Raw genomic sequence first — 21,569 nt, forward strand, 5'->3', positions numbered from 1 at the left:
CCCACAAGATATAGAGTGGGAAGTGGAGGTAGGAGGCAGACTGAACTATGTCAGCTTGGAGGTAATAGATCTGACCCACTGAGGCTGAGTCAGACCCTAAAACTCTGCCTCCATTACCTCTCTCCCTCAACCTCAACAAGCTTAAGTGAGACACCAAGAACCCCAGTGATCCCCAGTGAGACCCCAGAATGCCTGAGCAGCTCAAGCTGTTCATGCCATCCTTGGCAGGGGAGGGCAGTCTCGGCAGGGGATCTGTGGTGCCCCCATGGCCCCCTGCAGGCCAGGTTGTACCTGGGATGACTGAATGGGCTACATTCCCGCCCCACAAATGCTCTGGAGACAGAGTGGAAAGTAGGAGGCTACAAATGGAATCAGCTGCCCAGCATAACATATTAGCATCTAGGCGAGATTAATCAAGCCCAGAAACCTCGAGCAGACCCCTAATTAGTTGCTGCTGATAACTATATTTGTCATGCTCTCCAATTATTCCACTGTAAATTTCAGAGTTTAATTGCACCTTGTTCTTCATTGAAGTGTCACTGTTTGCACATGCTCCCCTAATTCTTTAGCAAATTTGACAAAATTCAGCATTAAATATAGATTATCTTTAGATTTCCATAATTAACACAACCAAACTGTCTCAGGCCTAAATATTTCTCCCAGCACCATAAATCTGGCCTGTCCCCGGAACCCAGAGAGCTGCTCCCAGCTCCCCCGGCAGAGGCCGCAGTGAGAACACGCACGCACATCCTTGAACTCACACAGGACACGCCTGTGAAGGGCTGGGGCTGGGGGTGCGGGCGAGGCTTCACTGAGGGCATGCACGCAGGGACCGTCCCACCCCCAAACATGTGGGAGACCCCATTGAGGCTGCTTGCTGGGGCATCTCAGCTGTGTCCCAGGGCTTAGAAGGCCAGGCCAGCATCATGGCTGACCTCTGTCCCTGGCAGGTGGTGATTTTGTGTGTTAGTCGCCCTGTCGTGTCCAAGTTGTTGCAACCCCATGGACTGTAGCCCACCAGGCTTCTTTGTCCATGGGATTCTCTAGGCAAGAATACTAGAGTGGATTGCCAGTTCCTTCTCTAGGGGATCTTCCCAACCCAGGGATCGAACCCAGGTCTCCCACATTGTGGGCAGATTCTTTAATGTCTGAGCCACCAGAGAAGCCCCCTGCAGCCAGGCCATAAGCCACTCCACACCATGAAAGCCAAAGGGTCCGTGTGACGTTTATCCCCGTTAAGGCAGTCCTTGATTCTGCTAGGAACATGGCTCAGGTGGACAGGAATGCTCTCCGTGCCCACCCTCTCTCTGGTGTCCTCACTGACCAACCTTTTCTCCAGACTCACCAGGTGGACATGTGGTGGTTGTTTAGTCGCTAAGTCGTGTCCAACACTTTACAGCCCCATGGACTGCAGCTCACCAGGCTCCTCTGTCCTTCACTGTCCCCCAGAGTTTGCTCAGGTGAACATATGTCCATTCCAGTCTAAACACACTCACCTGGGGCTCTTAGTTCAGACTGGAGGGGAGGGAGGAATTCACACCCACACTGTCAACATCAGGCTGCAAATCTTTTCCACCAGCTCCCCAAACCCCAATTTTTTGTTGGGGGACAACAAAACCAGCAGGATGTCCCAGTCAAGTCTGGCTGGTCCATGGGCAGCAGAACATCCAGAATTCAACTTCCTGCCAAGCCCCATCCCCCATCCTGCAGTCATGCAAGCGTGCACATGCGCACACACACACACACACACACACAGACGTACACACAGATACAGAGACAAATGGACTCAGATACACAGAGACACACCATCAACACCCAGCGACACACACATAGACACATAGTCACACACTGACATACAAAGACAGACATACATACACAAACAGAAACACATACACTGCTCTGCCCAAACCCGGAAGATGGAGTCAGCCAGATAGGAGAATACTCACTCCCCAGAAACCAGAGGCATATCTAGAATCTTGCTGCACTGAAGGGCCAGAGCCGGCTAGGGGCTCCAGAAGACAGCTCCCCAGCCTCTCATTCTCTTAAGAAGCCTCAGAGTATACTCACTGCACATTTGGAGGAAAATCCATGACCTTTAATGAGATGTGAGTTTTTGCCCCAACAAGGGGTGCTGAGCTGGGGGTGATGTGGGAGCTCCCTGGGTGCAGCACACTAGGAGATGGGGACAGACACAGCTTACAGGTCAGGGAGGGACTGGGCAACCAGCGGTGGGGAGGCTCCAGGGCCAGCAGCCTCTGGGACAGGCCAAGACAGAGGATCAACAGATAGGAGATCAGGCTGCCACCCAGCCCCACCCTGCCGGGCTGAGAGGGCCCGTGGGCCGGTTTAGGTGTCTGCCGGGGCCAGGCTGCATTCTGGATCCAGGACTGTGGATTCCCAACCTCAGAAGGAAGTGGGTGCTGAGGTCCACCCTGATCAGAAGGGCTGCCAAGAAGACCAGGAAGCGGCAACAGAGGGTGGGGGTTGTACAGCCCACTCAAGGTCTTGGCTTTGGAGGGTGATGAGGGGCAGTTATTTAGCAGCTGCCTGGCTCCAGGCACCTGTTATCATCTTTCTGCAGAAAACCCTGCAAGAGATACAATGGCCCCCTTGCTCAGATGAGGAGAGTGAGGATCAGAGAAGTTGAAGAAATTGCCCACAGCCGCCCAGGTGGCAAGTGCACGAGGCAGCACCTGAACCAAGGTCTGCCAGGCCCTGAAGTCTGTGTTTCCCCCATTCTGCTGGCAAGCAGCACCTTGCAGGCCATGAAGGTGTCACATCTTCACCTGTCTTCTCCTCTTCCAGATACTTGGGCCATCTGGGTCAGAGCTTGGGTTCAGGCTCCAGAGTGATGGGAACTCAGGGAATCTTCTCCACAACTCAACCCCAAATTACAAGACATCCCCAGGCACAAAAGAGAGGACGTTTGTCAGCTGAAATCCTCTCTACCCTACCCCACTGGCTAAAGTTTGAGTTCCCTCCTTCCCTACTGAATAACAAAAGGGATCAGAGGCCATCAACCCAATCTTAATATCATGTGCCTGAAGCCCCTGGCAATATCCTGCCTGAGTGGTCATCTGAGTGCTTGCATTCCTCCAGTGACAGGGAGCTCACTATCTACAAAGTGCCCCCATTCAATCTTTGGAATCCTGTTAAGACTGAGCTGTTATCTGACTCCCTGGGCCTTCCACTGGGCCCATCTTACCCTCTGGGTTATCAGTTTGGCCCATGGAAGCTCTTCTGTAATTGGAATACCAATTCCAATTCCCACTACAACCACCACCCCCACGCACCCATTCTCCTGGCTAAACTCGTCCTCCCCCATCCCTCCCACCCTCCCACAGTTGTCAGCAGAATTGTTGACAGACAGGAGTGGTTAAAAACAACCATTTTGGATGGACTTGGCAATGATGGCACAGGCAATAAAAGAAGGTAAATGAGGCTACAGCAAAATTTAAAACTTCTATGTATCAGAGAGGGCTTCCCAGGTGGTGCAATGATAAAATGATAGAAGAATCTGCCTGCCAATACAGCAGACACAGCAGACGTAGGTTCAATCCCTGGGTCAGGAAGATCCCCTGGAGAAGGGAATGGCAACCCACTCCAGTATTCAAATTAAAAACAGAACTACCGTATGATCTGGGCTTCCCAGGAGGCACTAGTAGTAAAGAACATGCCTGTTAATGCAGGAGACATAAGAGAGGCGGGCTCAAGAAGATGCCCTGGAGAAGCGCATGGCTACCCACTCCAGTAATTCTTGCCTGGAGAATTCCATGGACAGAGGAGCCTGGCGGGCTACAGTCCATAGAGTCGCAAAGAATCGGACATGACTGAAGCAACTTAGCACACACACACCATATCATCCAGTAATCCCACTTCTAGGTATATATCCATAAGAATTGGAACACAGGATCTCACAGAGAGATTTGCACCTTCACGTTCACTGCAGCATTATTCACCATAGCCAAGAGACAGAAGCAACCCCATGCCCATCAGCTGATGAATGGATAAACAAAACATGGTAGATACATACTCTGAAATATTATTCAGCCTTAAAAAGGGAAGGAAATCCTGTCACATGCTACATGAACAAACGTCGAAGACATTGTACTAAATGAAATAACGCAGTCATAAAAAAATACTGTATGATTCCACTTCGATGAGTATCTAAAGTTGTCAGATTCACAGAAACAGAAAATAGAATGGTGGTCATCAGGGACTGGGGATGAGGAATGGTGGTTTAATGGGTGGAGAGTTTCAATTCCGTAAGATGGGAAAGATCTGCAGATCTATTTCACAACAGTGTGAAAATACTTAACTCCTGGAATGTACACATAAAAGTGATAAGGATGGTAACCAAAAAAGAAGGAAAGAGAAATGATTTTGGAGTCAGGCAAAATTGGCTTTGAGTTCCAGCTCTGTCGTTTCCTAGCTGCATGACCCCGGGCAAGCTGCCGAATGTCTGTGAGCCTCAGTCCCCCCAACTAGACAGGGACTTGAGAGAGTCTGAGAAGAGCGTTATCTTCCTGGCAAAGTCAGTGGAGGACCTTGGACATGGTCATTATTGGAGGGATAAATCAGGAGGAAGGGATTAACATATACATACTACTATGTATAAAATTCCCTGGTGGCTCAGACGGTAAAACGTCTGCTTACAATGTGGGAGACCCAGGTTTGATTCCTGGGTTGGGAAGATCCTCTGGAGAAGGAAATGGCAACCCACTCCGGTACTCTTGCCTGGAGAATCCCATGGACAGAGGAGCCTGGTAGGCTATAGTGCATGGTCGCAAAGAGTTGGACACGACTGAGCAACTTCACTTTAGTGGCTTTTAGTGGCTTGTATAAAATAGATAACCAGCCTTCCCTGGTGGTCCAGTGGTTAAGAATCACCTGCCAATACAGGGGACACAGGTTCGATCCTTGGTTGGAAAAGATTCCACGTGCCGAGGGGCATCTAAGCCTGTGCACGGCAACAACTGAAGCCCAGGCTCCCTAGAGATCGAGCTCCTTAACAAGAGAAGCCACCGCAATGAGAAACCTGTGCACTACAACTAGAGTCGCCCCAACCCGAAGCAACTAGAGAAAGGCCATGCACAGCAATGAACACCCAGTGCAGCCAAAATTTCTATAAATAAATAAATGAAGCCATTTCTTAAACACCCATTAAAAAATAAGTAAAATAAAAATAGATAACCCACAAAGACCTTCTATATGGCACAGGGAACTATACTCAATATTTTGTAATAACCTATAAGGAAAAAGAATCTGAAAAAGTATATACACACACACATGTCTAAGTGGATCACTGCACTGCACGCCTGAAATTAAGACAACATTGTAAGTCAACTATACTTCAGCTGTGTTTGTTGTTGTTGTTGTTTAGTCGCTCAGTTGTGTCCGACTCTTTGCAACTCTATGGACTGCACCCTGCCAGGCTCCTCTGTCCGTGGGATTCTCCAGGCAAGAATACTGGAATGGGTTGCCATTTCCTCCTCCAGGGGATCTTCCCGACCCTGGGATGGAACCAGCATCTCCTGCATTGGCAGGCAGGTTCTTTTACCACTGAGCCACCAGGGAAGCCCACTACATATTTCAACTACACTTCAGCATAAGTCAAAGATAAACAGACAAACAGAAACTCCTGACATGGCTGGAGCAGCCGAGTCGTGTTCTAGAAGCTGCCCTGTGTGGAAGCTACTTGGGCTTCTAGGCCTGGACTGACTGTGCACCCCACCATGCCCGGGCCTGGCCCCACCCCCACCCTATCCAGCTCCCCTCCTTTCTTCCTTCCCTCCTTATCCTTCACTCCAGCCACATGGCTTCCTTGGGAGCCCAGAGCACACCGCTCTGCCCCTGCCAGAAGGCATCTGGCCCTTCTCGCTGTTTCCACAGCGCAGAACGCTCAGAGGGCTCACTCCTTCCCTTTCTCAGGGTCTTTGTGTACAGGTCATCTTTTCAAGGGGGCCAGTCTCTGACCACACTATTCAAAGTGGCATCCCACCAAGACTGCACAGTCACCCCGCTCTTCTCGCTCCACTTCTTGCATAACACACTATATAATTTTACTTACTGATTTTTGCTGACTCCCACACTGCTGTATCCCTGGCTGACCCATACTAGATGCTCAATAAATACTTGTCCAATGACAGCACGAGCTAAGCCTCGGCAGTCTGTCCCCAGAGGACCTCTGCCGCGCTCTCTACTCCCATCCGAGCAGCAGGGCCACGCAGCTGGACAGACTCCCACTCCCAGGTCCCAGCAGGAGAGGCTGGAGCCCCAGGGCCTTGCAGCTCCGGGCTCCCCAACTGCCTCTCCATCGGCCAGGGCACCAATTCTGTCCATCAATACTGGCCTCCGGCAGCCACACTTGGATGCCCACCCCAATCGATAAGCAGCGGCTGCCATCGATCAGCCCCACGGGGTGGAGCCAGAGGAGAGGCAAAGAGCGAGGGACATCCGGTCTGTGGAGTCGCAGCCCTGGAGAGGGAACAGCACCAGGGACCCCCGGTGACAGGCAGACAGGATGGAGAACATCGGAACACAGAGGCAGAGCTGAGGAGGAGAGGAGGTGGGAGACCCAGAGCCCAGAAGACCTACCTTGTGCCATGGGCATCTGCTTTCAAGCCCCAGCACACCCCCAGGAGAAAGCCAGTCTCAGTTCAGTTCAATTGCTCAGTCGTGTCCGACTCTTTGCGACCCCAGGGACTGCAGCACGCCAGGCCTCCCTGTCCATCACCAACTCCCAGAGCCTACTCAAACTCATGTCCATCGAGTCGGTGATGCCATCCAACTATCTCATCCTTTGTCGTCCCCTTCTCCTCCCGCCTTCCAATCAGGGTCTTTTTTTTTTTCAATCAGGTCTCCAGCATCAGGGTCTTTTCCAATGAGTCAGCTCTTCTCATCGGCTGGACAAAGTATTGGAGTTTCAGCTTCAACATCAGTCCTTCCAGTGAATATTCAAAGCCAGTTTGGGCACCATTTTACTTTTCTGATGTGGACCATTTTTAAAATCGCTGTTGAATTTGTTACAATATTGCTTGTTTTGTGTTTTGGTTTTTGTGGCCACGAGTCATGTGGGTCTTACCTCCCCAATCAGGGATGAAGCCTGCGCCCCCTGCCTTAGAAGGCAAAGCCCTAACCACTAGACTGCCAGGGAAGTCCGGTGGGCACCATCTTATAGGGAGAAAACTAAGCGGAGAGGCTCAGAAACTCAGCCAAGGTCTGAGGCTTTAGATGTGGGAGCAGGGGTAGGATTTAAACCCAAGTCTGGGTGTCTCTAGGAGACATGCCACTCACTGCAGCCCACCCAGCCTAACATCCACAGCTGAGTGCGGAGTGGGTGAAGGTGCCCCTGCACTGGGGTGCCCCACTTTGAGCTTGTCAGGATAGTTGGGGAGAGGCAGAGTGGGGAGACAGGGTGGGGCGCTGCATGGGAGGAAGGGCTTGGTGTTGGGAGTGGGGGAGGGCAGCCCCGTGCCCCGGCGGCTTGGCCTCCCCGTGACAGCCTCCGAGGGAATGCTTGGGCTGCAGGTCCTCTCCTGCCCACCCTGGCTCCCTGCCCTCTTCTCCTCCTTCCTTCCTACACCCTTCTGACTGCCCCACCATGACCTTGGGCAAGTTACCCAACCCCTCCGTGCCTGTTTGCTATCTATAAAGCAAAGGTAGTAACAGTGGCCGCCCCAAAAGCATCGAAAGGATTCAAGGAGACGAGGCACGTAAAACTGCTAGCACACAGCATGTACATAATAAACATTAGTACTATCACCACCGTCATCATCATTATCATTCCCATCATCAACATCATCGCCCTGCTGCCAGCTTCCAGGTCCCATCCCCACCATGGTGAGAGTGGGGTGTGTGTGTGTGTGTGTGTGTGTGTGTTGGTCTCAGGGCTCCGATTTAAGCAAGATCCACCCCCTGGCAGTGCCGGCCCCATGGCTAGTACCCCCGTCGAGGGGAGGGGCTTCCACGCGGGGACTGGGTACTGATGGATCTCAGAAGGGCGAAGGGCTGAGGGCTTCTGCAGAGCATCCCCTCAGCCCTCGATGAGCTCCTTTGTTTCAGAGAATCGAGAGCAGCTGTGGCTGAAGGGTCATTTGCATCTTGCCTCCTCTGTAAAGTGGAGGGTCAGGGCCAGCTGGAAACATGCTGAGAGATTTGTCCCCCACGACCCACCCCACCGAAGAGAAGGAGGAGGCAATTAGTCTACGACCTCAGGACCTATTTGCTTATTCATTCATGGTTTATAAACTACACCCCTCTCCCCATAAGTGCCTGGCCCTGTGTGGGGGACCTAGGAAACTATTAATAATTCCTGCCCCAAAGACTCAAGGACGGGGTGGGCCTTCCTAGGGGCTGGGAGGGGCTTAGGGTCTTCAGAGGACTCTGGGGGCCGAGAGACTGGGGGAAGGGCCTTAAGGCTGCTAGCAAGAAGGAAGCAAGCTCCCCCCACCCCAATACTGCTTCCGTTGTTTGCTGACTTCTCATTTTCTTCTTTCTGAAGGAAACTGTTGGGCCCACTGACATTTTTTTGAGTTGACAGACAAACCACAAAAGGTACCACTTTCCATAGTCTCTCCCTTCTGACATCCACAAACCTCAGCAAAACGCAGGGCATCGGAGGGGGGCCAGGAGGGTGAGAGGTGGCAGGAGAAAGCAGAAGGGGTCAAGTTCAACTAGACTGCCTGATGAGGGAGGGAGGGGGGAGAGGGGCTCAGGCCCAGTGCCCCCTCCAACGGAGCCCCTCCTCCCCCAGGCCACCGCAGCTGGTGAAGAGGGTCCTCAAAAATGGACCATTGTGACCGAGAGGGCAGAGGGGGGCGAAGGACAGGCATTTCCATAAGAAGCCTTCTTGGAGTGTAGTGGAGAGGAACCTTGTTTAGAAGCAGCCTTCCCAGAGCCCGAGGAATAAATCTCCTGGTCCCAGTTCATTGACCAGCCCCACTCCCTCTCCCAGTCTGCTGACGGAGCTGGAACAATTCATCGGGGCAAAGCTCATGCCCTCTCCTGCTTCCTTGAACCTGACGGTCCTTGGGACTCTGGCCTCCACTCCCCAACCCCCCTGCTGGTTAAACCAAGTCCTGGGGTGTAGAATGATCATTCTGAGAGCGGTTGTCATTCCCTGTAAAATCACAACGGCTGCCCGTTGCAGAGAGCTGGTCAATTTAGCGGGCCGTGGGCTTCCAGGCTGTGGGCGCAGTGTCCCCGTTTTACAGAACTGGAGAGATGCCCTGGAGGACAGCCACTTGCCTTTGATCATCGAGCTAGAAAGTGGTGGGTCAGGATGAGACCCCAAGACCAAGCTGTGTTCACACAGTCACGGAGATCCAAAAGGAAGGAAGAAGTGGCTGGGCTGGGTGGGACACACTGGGAGGAGAGGCTGATTGGGGAGCAAGCGGCAGCCTCAGGCGCTAGACCCCCTGACCAGGCCCCCAGGACCCTGGGGGGTGCCACAGAGATAGCCTCTGGGCCAGCAGCCACCTCCCACATAAAACCCTGTCTACCCGGGCCTGAGCACAGACCTAGCAGCGCGGAGCAGCGAGCTCGAACTCTGAGCTCTGGGCTGGGGAGGAGGCCGTTAGAACTCTCTGGAGCACCTCCCCCAGCAGGATGAGCTGAAGACCACCAGGGAGGTGTTAATGAAACAGAGAAGCTGCGAACAGACCCAGGAGGGATTCCAATCTGACACCTCCACCCCAGCCCCCCAGCCAGTAATGAGCCGGGACCTGCTCTTCTCCCCGGAGGGGCGCGGGGGGTGGGGCAGCAGAAGAAGGAGACTCTTGGAACATACTGGAGCTTCAGAGACCTCCTTCCCTATCATCGTCATCACCATTATCATTACTTCTGCTGCCCTGAAAGTGTTCACATTTATTGAGCACCTACTGTGTCCCTAGAACCATGCTGAGTCCTTTTTAGACATCCCATCGTTAATGCCCACAACGAGCCCTATGATAGGTACTGTTTCTATCTCCACTTCACAAATGAAGAAACTGCGATTAAATCAGGTTAAGGGATGGGCCTGAGGCTGACCCAATATGTGGACCCAGAACTGTCTGACTCAGAAGTGTGGGTTTGTTTTAATATTTATTTATTTGGTTGTGTGGGGTCTTAGTTGCTGCCCACAGGATCTCTGCAGGGTCTGTGGGCAGAAGACAAGTTCTCTAGTTGTGGCACGTGGGCTCCAGAGCACACAGGCTCAGCAGTCGCGGTGCAATGCCTTAGCTGCCCGGTGGCATGTGGTGACTCAGTGATAAAAGAACCCACCTGCCAATGCAGGAGACTTGGGTTCGATCCCTGGGTTGGAAAGATCCCCTGGAGAGGGAGATGACAACCCACTCCAGTATAATTCCCTGGGAAATCCCATGGACAGAGGAGCCTGGTGGGCTACAGTCCATGCAGTTGCACTGAGTCAGACATGACTGAGCGACTTAACAACAAAAACAAAACAAAACAAAGTGGGCTATCAGTTCCCCAACCAGGGATGGAACCCACGCCCCCTGCATTAGAAGGCAGATCCTTAACCACTGGACCACCAGGGAAGCCCCCTAGAAGTGTGTTCCTGATGCTTTAGCTACTTTGCCTGTGAGAGGACCCAGGCAGTCCTCAGCAGGAGGGTGGGTGGGGTGGAAATGCCCTACCTGTCTGGGGAGAGGACTTGGGGGCCAGGGACGGGCCCACTCCTCCAGGAAGGGAGGTGAGTGTGACCCAGGGCTAGTGCTGGGCTGGTGAGTGAAAGCAACAGCGTGTGTCCCAGGAGTTTCAGGACTGGGGAGAAAGGAGAGCAAGGCCCAGCCCCACAGCCTCCCTGCGTGTTCACGGGGTCTCTGCTCTTCCTGTGTGCAGTGAGGACTGGGCCAAGGGCTCTGGAAGGACCTCCAGTTCTGCTCGCTGCCTGGGGGAGGCGATGGAAGGGGTGTTGGGTGGGGAGGCTAGAAGTAGTGGGCTACTTGGCGTGGGGTGGGGGGGCGGTACTAGGAAGACCTCTGCCTCCTGGCCCCGGAGGGGGGCGCTGAGCAGCTCTGAGAGCAGAGTCCTGTGTTTGTAAACATCATTAATCAGGGATTAGCAGATGGGCATGCTAATTGCACCTGTGGAAGTCAGAGACCTCAAGGTTGATTACATTTACAAACTGTGGGGCTCCCTGCCGCCCGGCCCTCCCTGTAGGAGTAGGGGGGCTCTAGTTGAGGATCCCAGCCTGGGGGAGGGAACTGGCAATTTAGTCTTCTGCAGGGAAAAAAAAAAAAAAAGATGCCAGTCCTGGAGGGGGCAGGGTGCTCTGGGAACCCCAACCTTCTGAGACCCTGCCCCTATTGGCTGGGAGACCCTGACAAAGAAGGAGCCTGCGAATGTCATTTCAGCCCCCACCTCTCCCCAGCTCCCTCTGTTCTCCCAGTAAACTATTGTGTGTTGCAGCTAAAAGGGGTCCTAGAGCCTCTGGGGAAATTGAGGCCAGGGTGGTGCGAGGGCAGGGTCCAGCATCCTGACCTCTAGGTCGGGCCCCCATGTTGGCTGTGAGAGCATCTCAAAGTCCGAGGACACAGGGCTGAGGGCTTTACGTGCACACTGTCCTTTAATCCACAACACGATCCCCCAAGTGGACACTGTTGTGCCTATTTACAGATGAGGAAAGCCAAGGCTTGGAAAACTTAAAGGACATGGCCACCTTGACACCAATACCAAGTGTCAGAGCTGGAACTCCAAGCGCACACTGCTTACCAGCCACGGTCGTGTCCTCAACCACCACCGTGCTCTCCTCTGGCCGCACTCTGACCCTGCTGCCCTACCTCCCATGGCTACAGCCGCCCCAGCTCCCGGGTGTTTAACCACACTAGCTGAGCTGAGCAGCCTCTGTGTGCCTGGCACCTGAGGGCATGTGCAGAGAAGCAGGCCTCATCCTGGGCCTCGGGTGCATCGTCCTTGTTTGGGGAGTGTCTGGGTTCCACGACACAACTCCGTATCTGTTATGTCCTGGGCAGGTAATTACAGCTGCAATCCCCTTTGGTTCAAGTGAACCTGTCTTCCAGAGGACAGCCAGCCTGCTGCCTGGGGGGATGAAGCAGGAAGGAGCCACCTGGGCCCGGCTATTTCCCCAGGCGAGTGGTCCTGGAGGTGACCCAGACCACTGGGACTCAGAAAGCTGATGGATAGCAGGCCCAAGGCAGGTTAGATAGGGCTCCGGACCCCAAGAACACCCAACCCTACTTCTAGGTTCCATGCTGGCTTTAGGTCTGGAGAACAGAGCTCAATTCTGTAGCCCAGTATGGGGGGAGCACCAGGACACCTCAGTTTGTTGGGATCTCCAGAGAAGCAGAACCTCTATTTCTCTCTCTCTCTATATATATATATTTGACTTCCCAGGTGTACAGTGGTAAAGAATCTGCCAACGCAGGAGATACAAGATGCAGGTTTGATCCCTGGGAGAGGAAGATCCCCTGGAGAAGGAAATGACTACTCACTACAGTATCCTTGCCTAAAAAATCCCATGGACAGAGGAGCCTGGTGGGCTACAGTCCATGGGGTTGCAAAGAGTCAGACATGACCAAACATACATGCATGTTTGTGTGCGCGCACACACACATATATGCACACCCGCATATACATACACACTATATATAAGGAATTGGGTCATGTGATTACAGAGGCTGATAAGCCCCTAGTTCTGCAGGGTAGGGCTGGAAACCCCAGGAGAGCTGATGATGTAGTAACCATCTGAGGGTCAGCAGGCTTGAGACCTAGGAAGAGGCCATGTTTCAGTTCCAAAAGGCAGGCAGAATTCTTACTTGGGGAAGTGTCAGCCTTTCTGTTCTACTGGGGTCCTCAATGGGTTAGACAAGGCCCACCACACAGGAGAGTGCAATCTGCTTTACTCAGTCCACCAATGCTAATCTCATCCAAAAATACCCTCATAGAACCACCCAGGATAATGTTTGACCAAGTATCTGGGCACCCTGTGGCCCACTCAGGTTGACACATTGACCTGAACCCTCAAATCCAGGTCTGAATTATGATGTGCCAGTCCTGGGCACACAGTTCTGTAGTTTACACAACACTTTTATCTTTACAACTCCCTTTTGGGGAGAGGGTAGCTGGAGCAGGTGTTGATGGCACTATCCCCATTTTACAGATGAGGAGACTGAGACACCACCCAGGGAGGAAGCCAGAGTCATGGCTGGATCCAGCATCTTCTGAAGAACCTTGGGGACAGGTAGAAGCTTGCTTGGCCCAAACTTTCAGGTATGCACTCAAAAGCATAGGTGTGAACGATTTGGAAGCAGTTGGACATATGCGGTACTCTGATAGCCAGTGATTCTCCAAGTGACCCTCACATTCCCTGACCCCATGAGGCTAAGGAATAGCCACAGTCAAAAACCACGCGAGGCGGACAGCCCTGGTGGTCAGAGGTCAAGACTCAGCACTTCCACTACAGGGGGCAGGGGCTTGATCCCTGGTGGGGGAACTAAGATCTCACTTACCATGTGGGGCAGCCGGAAAAAAATTAGAAAAACAAAAACACACTAGCCTCTTCATCAAGAGAGCAGAGGTGATGCGGGAGGCAGTGCTGTACACCTGAGATGGATGGAGGTCACATCTGTGTGGCCGTCAGGGACAGAGCTCAGGGGGACATCTGTGTGATGGAGATCTATGGAGTTTATGAAGGAGTGCATCTTCCTCCTTTCTGAGAGGAAAAGCTCTGACTTTAAAGCCATCTTTGTCCTTTTTAATTTACTTTTTAATTGGAGGGATTCCCTGGTGGCTCAGACAGTAGAGTCTGCCTGCAATGCAGAGAGACCCAGGTTCAATCCCTGAGTCAGGATGATCCCCTGGAGCAGGAAATGGCAACCCACTCCAGTATCCTTACCTAGAAAATCCCATGGATGGAGGAGCATGGCAGGCTGCAGTCCACGGGGTCACAGAGTCAAACACGACTGAGCGACTTCACTCTCACTTTTTAATTGGAGGAAAACTGCTTCATAATGTTGTGTTGTTTTCTGCCATACCACAATGCAAATCAGGTGAAATTATACTATTTTTTAAAAAATATTTATTTATTTGGCTGCACCAGGTCTTAGCTTCGGCACGTGGGATCTTTAGGTGTTGCACGTGGGATCTAGTTCCCTGACTAGGGATCAAACCCAGGCCCCCGGTCTTGGGAGCACAGAGTCTTAAGTACTGGACCGCCAGGGAAGTCCCATCTTTGGCCTTTTAAAAATTGAAGTTCAGTGTCTTTCTAAACTGGCATCACCATTAGAATTCAAGATGAATCCATCCCACAGAGAATAGGGCAGTACTACTTACCAAGCACCTACAACGTATAAGGCCCTGAGTTCCTCTCCTGCCTTCTCTCCTCCCCGCCACCGAGGGAGGCAGGATTATCCCCACCCCACCGAGGAGCAGGAGGGTGAGGAACTGGCCGAGGCCACACAGCATTAGGACCTGTGCCTCGGGCGGCCATCCCCCAGACCCACGCTCCCAAGCAGTGCTGTTCAAGGGCTGATTCCATCCCCCCTGGGGATACGCGGCAGCGTCTGGAGACGTTTTCGGTTGTCACAACTCGGCAGAGAGAGGATGCTTACTGTCGTCACCTTGTGGGCAGAAGCCAGAGATGCTGCTAAACACCCTACAATGTACAGGACAGGCCTTCCCAACAGTTACCCAGCCCAGAACATCAGTAGAAACCTAGTGGTTCCCGGCCTGGGCTGCAACTGAGACCCATCTGGGGGAGCTTTAAAAATTCGGATGTTCAGAATTTCCCTGGTGGCTCAGTGGTAAAGAATCCATCTGCCAGTGCAGGGGACAAGGGTTCGATCCCTGATCTGGGAAGATCCCACATGCCGCGGGGAAACTAAGCCCATTCACTGCAGCTACTGAGCCTGTGCTCTACAGCCTGGGAGCTGCAACCACTGAGCCCATGTGCCTCAATTACTGAAGCCTGTGGACTGCAGCTCGAGTAGCCCCTGCTCTCCACAACTAGAGAAGAGCCCGAGCAGCAAAGGAGACCCAGCATGGGCCAAAAAAGAAAATAGATAAATAAAATCTTTTTTTAAAAAAAGTCAGATGTTCATGTTGCACACTGACCAATTACATCAGGCTGAGAGGGGTGTCAGCTGTTTTTCAAAGCTTGCCAGGTGGTTCCAGTGAGCAGCCAAAACTGCTCTAAGCTACTTCTCCTAGTGGCTTCTGCTTCACTCATGGCAGCCTAGGAGAGGAGTACTGAATCTGTCTGGGTTGTACAATAAACAGCAAATCTACAAGGTCCTCACCACCTCCCAGAATCAAAGGCTAGATTCTGGCTCAGCAGGTCCTTCCGTGTAGGCCGACTAACTGGTGACTCACCCATGGTGGGTACCAGAGGGCGTGAGTTGGTAGATATTTGCTAATCTTTCCCCTGCCTCTCTGGGGTGGGTCACAGCCAGGAATCTCCCCAGGTGGCTGCAAGTTTCCCAACGAGACTGTGGACCAAAGAGCAAGGCTGCCACCTAGTGGAGGAACCAGACAGAAGGGGTGCCTGCTGGATATCAAGTGATGTTTTCCTGGATCCTCACAACAGCCCTGGGGGACAGGCGCAGACAAGGGCCATGAGACACAGAAAGATGAAGCCGTGTGCTCACAGGGTTTGAGCTTGGATTTGCACCTGTCTGGCCCACAGCAGTGCCCCAGGCTTCCCTCTGCCTTCTCACACCAGTCCAAGAGGAAGAGGACCCTGGATGGGGCTGCCTGACTCCCTTCTGATGTCCAAAACTCCCCCTCACTTCCAGGCAGGACCTGGGAAGACAGAGACCCTCCATCCCAGCGCAGTGTAGAAATTAACAAGCTGCCATCTCCAGCCACAAGTCCAAAAAAAATGGGACACTGAACTTCCTGTGGTCTCCACCACAAAGCTCCTGGCCCCCCAGGACAGCGGTTTATAAACAGAAGCCTGATGCACACTCATAAGACAAGAGACTCCAGCACACTCGAGGGTGTGGGTACGTGTGCTCCCCAGCACACAGACACCGTGGACAGTCCCGGTTAGCCCCCGTCTTGTCTCTTCTTTTCTGATCCTGAGGACAGTCCTGGGTGCTGAGCCACTCTGCGTGCTTCAGATGCGGCTGAGGGATCCTGGGGGTCTTGGAGAAGTTGCTCTCTCCTCCCTTCCACTGGGAACCCCTTCCTCTGGCTGCAAATGGAGTGAAGAAGGATTCCTGCACAGACAGACAGAATGACAAGGATGGAAAAGAAGAGGGACCATGGGCCAGGCACTTCCTCACTTCATCCTTAAGAGGCTGTAGGGGACTTCCCTGGTGGTCCAGTGGTTAAGAACCTGCCTGCCAATGCAGGGGACACAGGTGCCATCCCTGGTTCGGGAAGATCCCTCATGCTCTGCAGGGCAATGAAGCCCATGCACCACAGCTATTGAGCCTACTCACAAACAAGAGAAGCCACTGCGATGAGAAACCTGTAACTAGAGAGTGACCCCTGCTCAGCTTAACTAGAGAAAGCCCTTGGGCAGCAATGATGACCCAGAGCAGTCAAAAATAATTAATTTCTAAAAAGATGTAGATATTTTCCTGATTTGGCATATAAAAGCAATTCGGACACAGAAAGATTGAGAAAGGTATTTAGGATGAACTGAAGCAGCTGTATGCGTGCGATCAGAGGGAGAGAAGGAAGGCGAGTGGAAACTCACCTGCGGCCACGGAGACGTTTAAGGACTCGAGTCCAGGAGGCAGCTGCCGGCCGGGCAGGATGGTGAGGAGAAGCTGGCAGGAGGCCCGCACTTCCCGGGACAGACCAGAGCCCTCGTTCCCTGCAGGGCAGAGGGGCCAGAGGGTTACGGAGGCCCCAGTTGGGCAGGCAGGCACTCAGGAGGCTTGCATCTCGGCACAAAGAGTAGGGCCGTCTACATACCCAGCACAAGAAGGGTAGGCTGGTCCCATAGGAACTCCAAGCAGCGAGTGATGGGGATCTTGGAGGACAGGGCGATCTCAGGCCCCGGGCAGCCCACCGTGCCGGCCACGAGCCAGCCCTGCTGGGCTCTGGCCTGAAAGGGGGGAGGGGAAAGCAATCCTTCAGTGGAGCACCGGCCGGGAGGAGCCTGGCCTTGCCCATCTAGTCATCACCTCATTGAGCCGCTGGATTCAGTCAGTAGTTACCAAGCACCTAGAGTGGACAGGCTCTGTGCTTGGCACTGGGGATAAGGTGATGAACAAAACAGGCCCAAACCCCAGCCTCATGGCAGAGTGGTCAGGGAAGCCCCACTGAAGGGTAGACCTGCGGGAGGTGAGGGGAGGGAGCACCACGCAGACACCTGGGGCAGGAGATACTCTAGGCAGAGATCAGTAAGGGCAAAGGCTGAGAGGCGGGTGCTTACCAGCCAAGCGGCCAGTGGAAAGGGAGCCACTGAGACAGGAAAGGAAAAAAGAGGCCACGGAGGTAGGACCTCAAGGGCGACTGGAAGGCTTTTGGCTTTCACTTTGAGAGGCAAAGCCTTTGAAGGGTTTTGAGCAGAGAAGCTGTGACATGCTCTGACTTACGTCTCTACAGAATCACTCTATGTTGAGAGCAGAAGCAAGCAGACCAGTTAGGTTTCTGCAGTGACACAGGCAGAGATGATGGTGGCTTGGACCACAGTGCTAACAGTGGAGATGGTTAGAAATGGTCAGAATGTGGAAATAAGGTCAAGGTAAAAATGAAAGGATGTGCCTTAACAATATCTGTTTATTTTAAATCCTTTTCTAATCTCTGGGGCAAACCTAAACTACCTGTACCTTTGTCATCAGCTACATGTGCAGGACTGGACAATCACATCCTTGTAAGACACGTGGGATGTGGGGTGAGAGAGCAGGAAGAACCAATGAGGATGCCAAGGCCTAAACACTGAAGACAGGAGCTGCCATCAACTGAGCTGGCTAAGTCTGCAAAAGGAACAGGAATATTTGGAAATTTTGTTTGAAATGCCCATTAGACAGAAAAAAGAGCTGTTGAGTAGGCAACTAGATATGTGAATCTGATGTTCAGGAGCAAAATCCAGAAGGATATGTATTTGGGAGGCATTCGTATCTAAACGGCAATTTAAAACCATCCGAGTGCACGTGACAAACAAGAAATGAGTATGTACAGAAAAGGGATCCAAGGACTGAGAGGAGCCCTGGGGGATGGTCAGGGAAACTGCTAAATACAGGGCAATACTACCCCCTTGTGTCCAGCAAGGGAAGCACAGCTGAAGACATGTTGAGGGACCAGGTTTGTCCCTTCCTTCCTAGACATCAAGCGGGTTTTTTTTGGTGGTGGTGATGATGCTGCTGGTGGTGGTGGTTTGGGGGGTTTGTTTTTTTTTTCTTTGTTTCTTCGTTTGTTGGAGGGACCAGGGGAAAGGGATAGACTAGTCCTTGTCCAAAGAGCCTTTCAAACTGCTTCCCTACAGCAAGAAGCAGGAAACACTGGTTTCTCACAAGAGAACATTTACTGAAGACCTACTTGCTAGATGGGCTTCCCTGGTAGCTCGGATGGTAAAGAACCTGCCTGCAATGCAGGAGACCTGGGTTCGATCCCCTGGGTTGAGAAGATCCCCTGGAGAAGGGAATGGCTAACCCACTCCATTATTCTTGCCTGGAGAATTCCATGGACAGAGGAGCCTGGTGGGCTACAGTCCATGGGGTCCCAAAGAGTTGGACACGACTGAGCAACTAACACTTTACTTACTAGGCAGTGAACTGAAAGTCACTCAGTCATGTCGACTCTTTGCGACTCCATGGACTACAATTCTCCAGGCCAGAATACTGGAATGGGTAGCCTATCCCTTCTCCAGAAGATCTTCCCGACCCAGGAATCGAACCAGGGTCTCCTGTATTGCAGATGGATTCTTTACCAACTGAGCTATCAGGAAGCCCCTAGGCAGTGAAACACTGAGTAAACCTGCAGGAGGAGCAAAAAATATGCCTCTGAAAGGAGTGCAGTGAAAGTCCCTAACATCAGATTCTGCTCCATGTATGCTTTTTAAAACTCCAGATCCTTCTCTCCTCAAAGCGATTTAGATGACTGGATGAATCACAGGCTGGAATCAAGATTGCCAGGAGAAGTATCATCAACCTCAGATATGCAGATGATACCACTCTAGCAGAAACTAAGAGGAACTAAAGAGCTTCTTGACGAGGATGAAAGAGTGAAAAAGCTGGCTTAAAACTCAACATTCAAAAAAAGAAGATCATGGCATCTGGTTTCATTACTTCACGACAAACAGAAGGGGAAAAAGTGGAAACAGTGACAGGTTTTATATAGGAGGCTCCAAAATCAATGCAAATGGTGACTTTAAATTAAAAGATGCTTGCTCCGTGGAAGAAAAGCTATGACCAACCTAGACAGCATATTAAAAAGGAGAGACATCACTTTGCCGACAAGGGTCCATATAGCCAAAGCTACAGTTTTTCCAGTAGTCATGTATGGATGTGAGAGTTGGACCATAAAGAAGGCTGAGCTCGGAAGAATGAATGCCTTCAAATTGTGGGGCTGGAGAAGACTCTTGAGAGTCCCTTGGACTGCAAGGAGATCAAACCAGTTCATCCCAAAGGAAATCAATCCTAAATATTCATTGGAAGGACTAATGCTGAAGCTTCAATGGCCACAATACTTTGGACAGGGAAGCCTGGCGTGCTGCAGTCCGTGAGGTCGCAAAGAGTGGACACGACTTAGTGACTAAACAAACAAGGAAGCGATACCAACACGCCCCCGCTCTCCCTTTCCCCCCTCAGCTGCTGGCCGGGAGGCCCTTGGAGAGACTGAGCTTGGCTCATTTCTTCTCCTTGACTGACACACCCCCGCTTCCCCCGCGCCATTACCTGTAAAAAACCGGCCAGGTCATCAGTGGAGAACACGTCCATCACCTCCACAGCCCCGGCGCTGGCCTTGCTGACTACTGGAGTGAGCGGGCAGCTGCAAGGTTTCCCCATGCCACCATATGAAGCCGGGTAACCTCAGGCCCGGTGCTGTGCCCTCCCCCATACCCCAAGGGTTAGGGGGTAAGAATTCTGGCGTCGGGGAGGCCTGGTTGAGGGACCACCCAAGGGTCAAGGTGCTTAGGAACTCGGCTGCGCCTCCAGATGGGACGCACAGGGAATAAGGGGCGTCCGTGCCTGTTTCTCCGGCTGGTGATGACCTTATCCACTCCGAGGAAGTGAGCGGAGCGCAGCACGGCCCCAAGATTTCGGGGATCCTGCAGCCCCTCGAGGACGAGCCACAGCTGCTGGGGGTCGTCTCCTGGCCGGGCCTCCTCGGCCTCGGCCTCGGACCAGGGCCGAGGCCGCAGGGGGCTCACTTCCATGCAGACGCCCTGGTGAACCTGGTGGCGGCACAGGACATCCAGCTCCCGCCGCCGGGGCCGCAGCACCGGGATGGCCAGCGCCTCGGCCGCGCGGAGCAGCTCGGCCCGCTGCCCCTGCAGCCCGGACCTGCCGGCCTGGAGCAGGAGCCGGGCGACGCGGCGGCGGGCGGCCCGCAGCGCCAGGAGGCACGGGGACAGGCCAAACAGGAGGTCCGGGCCCCCGGCCGGCCGCGGCATCAACGCCAGGTCATCCAGGGGCAGGCGGCCGAGCTCCTCCCCGCCGGGCCGCCCCCCGCGCCGCGTCGCTTGGGAGAAAGGACGCGTGAGGGGAAGGCCACAGCAGCGCCAGGTCGCGGCCCCGACAGCCGGGGGCACCGTCATGGTCGATGCCCAGACTGCGTCCGCAGGGGCGGTCACTCCCGCCGGTGCCGTCCCCCACGTGAGCAGCTCCGCTTCCGCGTCCGGACGCCCCGCCCCCCGGGGGCCGCAGGGCGCATGCGTAGCGGCCAGGCCGTCCCCACAGCGCCCCCTGCAGGGCCGGCGGAGCGACCACCATACACCGCCGAGGCGCGGGGACTAGGGGGTGCTTGCCGCCGAGCTGATCCTACGGCAACCCGGGCGGCGTCGGTGCACCCTCCAAGGTCCCGGGAAGCTGCAGGACCTTTCACCCCGGCTCCAGCAAAGGACACTTTAAGGCGATGTGTGGGGTTTTCTGTCCAACCTGGCTGGGCGTGGTGACGCCCTCCGCCACCGGGTGCTGGCGGTTTTCCTCCGGAGCTGCTTCTGCCTCCAGCCCCTCCGCGACTCCTCCACTGCCTGTCAAACCTTAGCACCGGTCAGCAGAAACCCCACCGATGACTTCCGATCCATGGCCCTGATTCTCTGAGTGACAGCTCTGGCTGACTGACAAGCCCGCTGATGCCCTTGGCCCCACAGGTTAAGGGCCAGACTCCTTGCTCAGGACTCAGACTCCGCCCCCCCCCCCCCGCCCCGATCCAGGCAGGAGCTACCTTTTCAGCCCCACCGTCACTCCTGCACTAAATTCTGTGCTATTACAGCACTGCGTGCTCTTCGGGGCCTCCCAGCCTGGCGCGCCCTGCTGTCCTCTTTTTGTGGCCGAAAATTCCTACCCATTTCCCAGACCCAATCGAAAGGTAATTCACATTCCAGGAAGGATGCCCCCAATCCACCCACCTTCCCGCTCTCCTGCAAGAAAGTCTGAGATACAACCATTCCTCATCACAGGAAAGGGGGAAGAACTGAAAGACACTTC

General features: G+C 53.5%; 1 protein-coding gene across 1 annotated transcript; it reads right to left on the reverse strand.

Annotated features, from left to right (window-relative positions):
* Nucleotides 1-15,855: 15,855 nt before the first annotated feature.
* MRM1 (mitochondrial rRNA methyltransferase 1) lies at nt 15,856-20,753 on the reverse strand. Its single transcript, XM_081584875.1, has 5 exons — nt 20,109-20,753; nt 19,815-19,908; nt 16,888-17,020; nt 16,667-16,786; nt 15,856-16,181 (listed from the first exon to the last, which is right to left on the reverse strand). Exons 1-5 carry the CDS (start codon nt 20,675-20,677, stop codon nt 16,009-16,011), a joined length of 1,089 nt encoding a protein of 362 aa, XP_081441001.1. The 5' UTR covers nt 20,678-20,753; the 3' UTR covers nt 15,856-16,008.
* Nucleotides 20,754-21,569: the final 816 nt, after the last annotated feature.

This window comes from Giraffa tippelskirchi, chromosome 3 (assembly GCF_054371585.1).
Source record: "Giraffa tippelskirchi isolate mGirTip1 chromosome 3, T2T-mGirTip1v1.2.pri, whole genome shotgun sequence".
Taxonomy (NCBI): domain Eukaryota; kingdom Metazoa; phylum Chordata; class Mammalia; order Artiodactyla; family Giraffidae; genus Giraffa; species Giraffa tippelskirchi.

Coding starts and splice junctions, on each gene's coding strand:
- MRM1 (XM_081584875.1), bottom strand. CDS start 20,677: ATGACGGTGCCCCCGGCTGTCGGGGCCGCGACCTGGCGCTGCTGTGGC. Junction 16,787..16,887: donor GCCTACCCTTCTTGTGCTGG/GTATGTAGACGG, acceptor TCTGCCCTGCAG/GGAACGAGGGCTCTGGTCTG. Junction 16,182..16,666: donor AAACGTCTCCGTGGCCGCAG/GTGAGTTTCCAC, acceptor CTGTCTGTGCAG/GAATCCTTCTTCACTCCATT.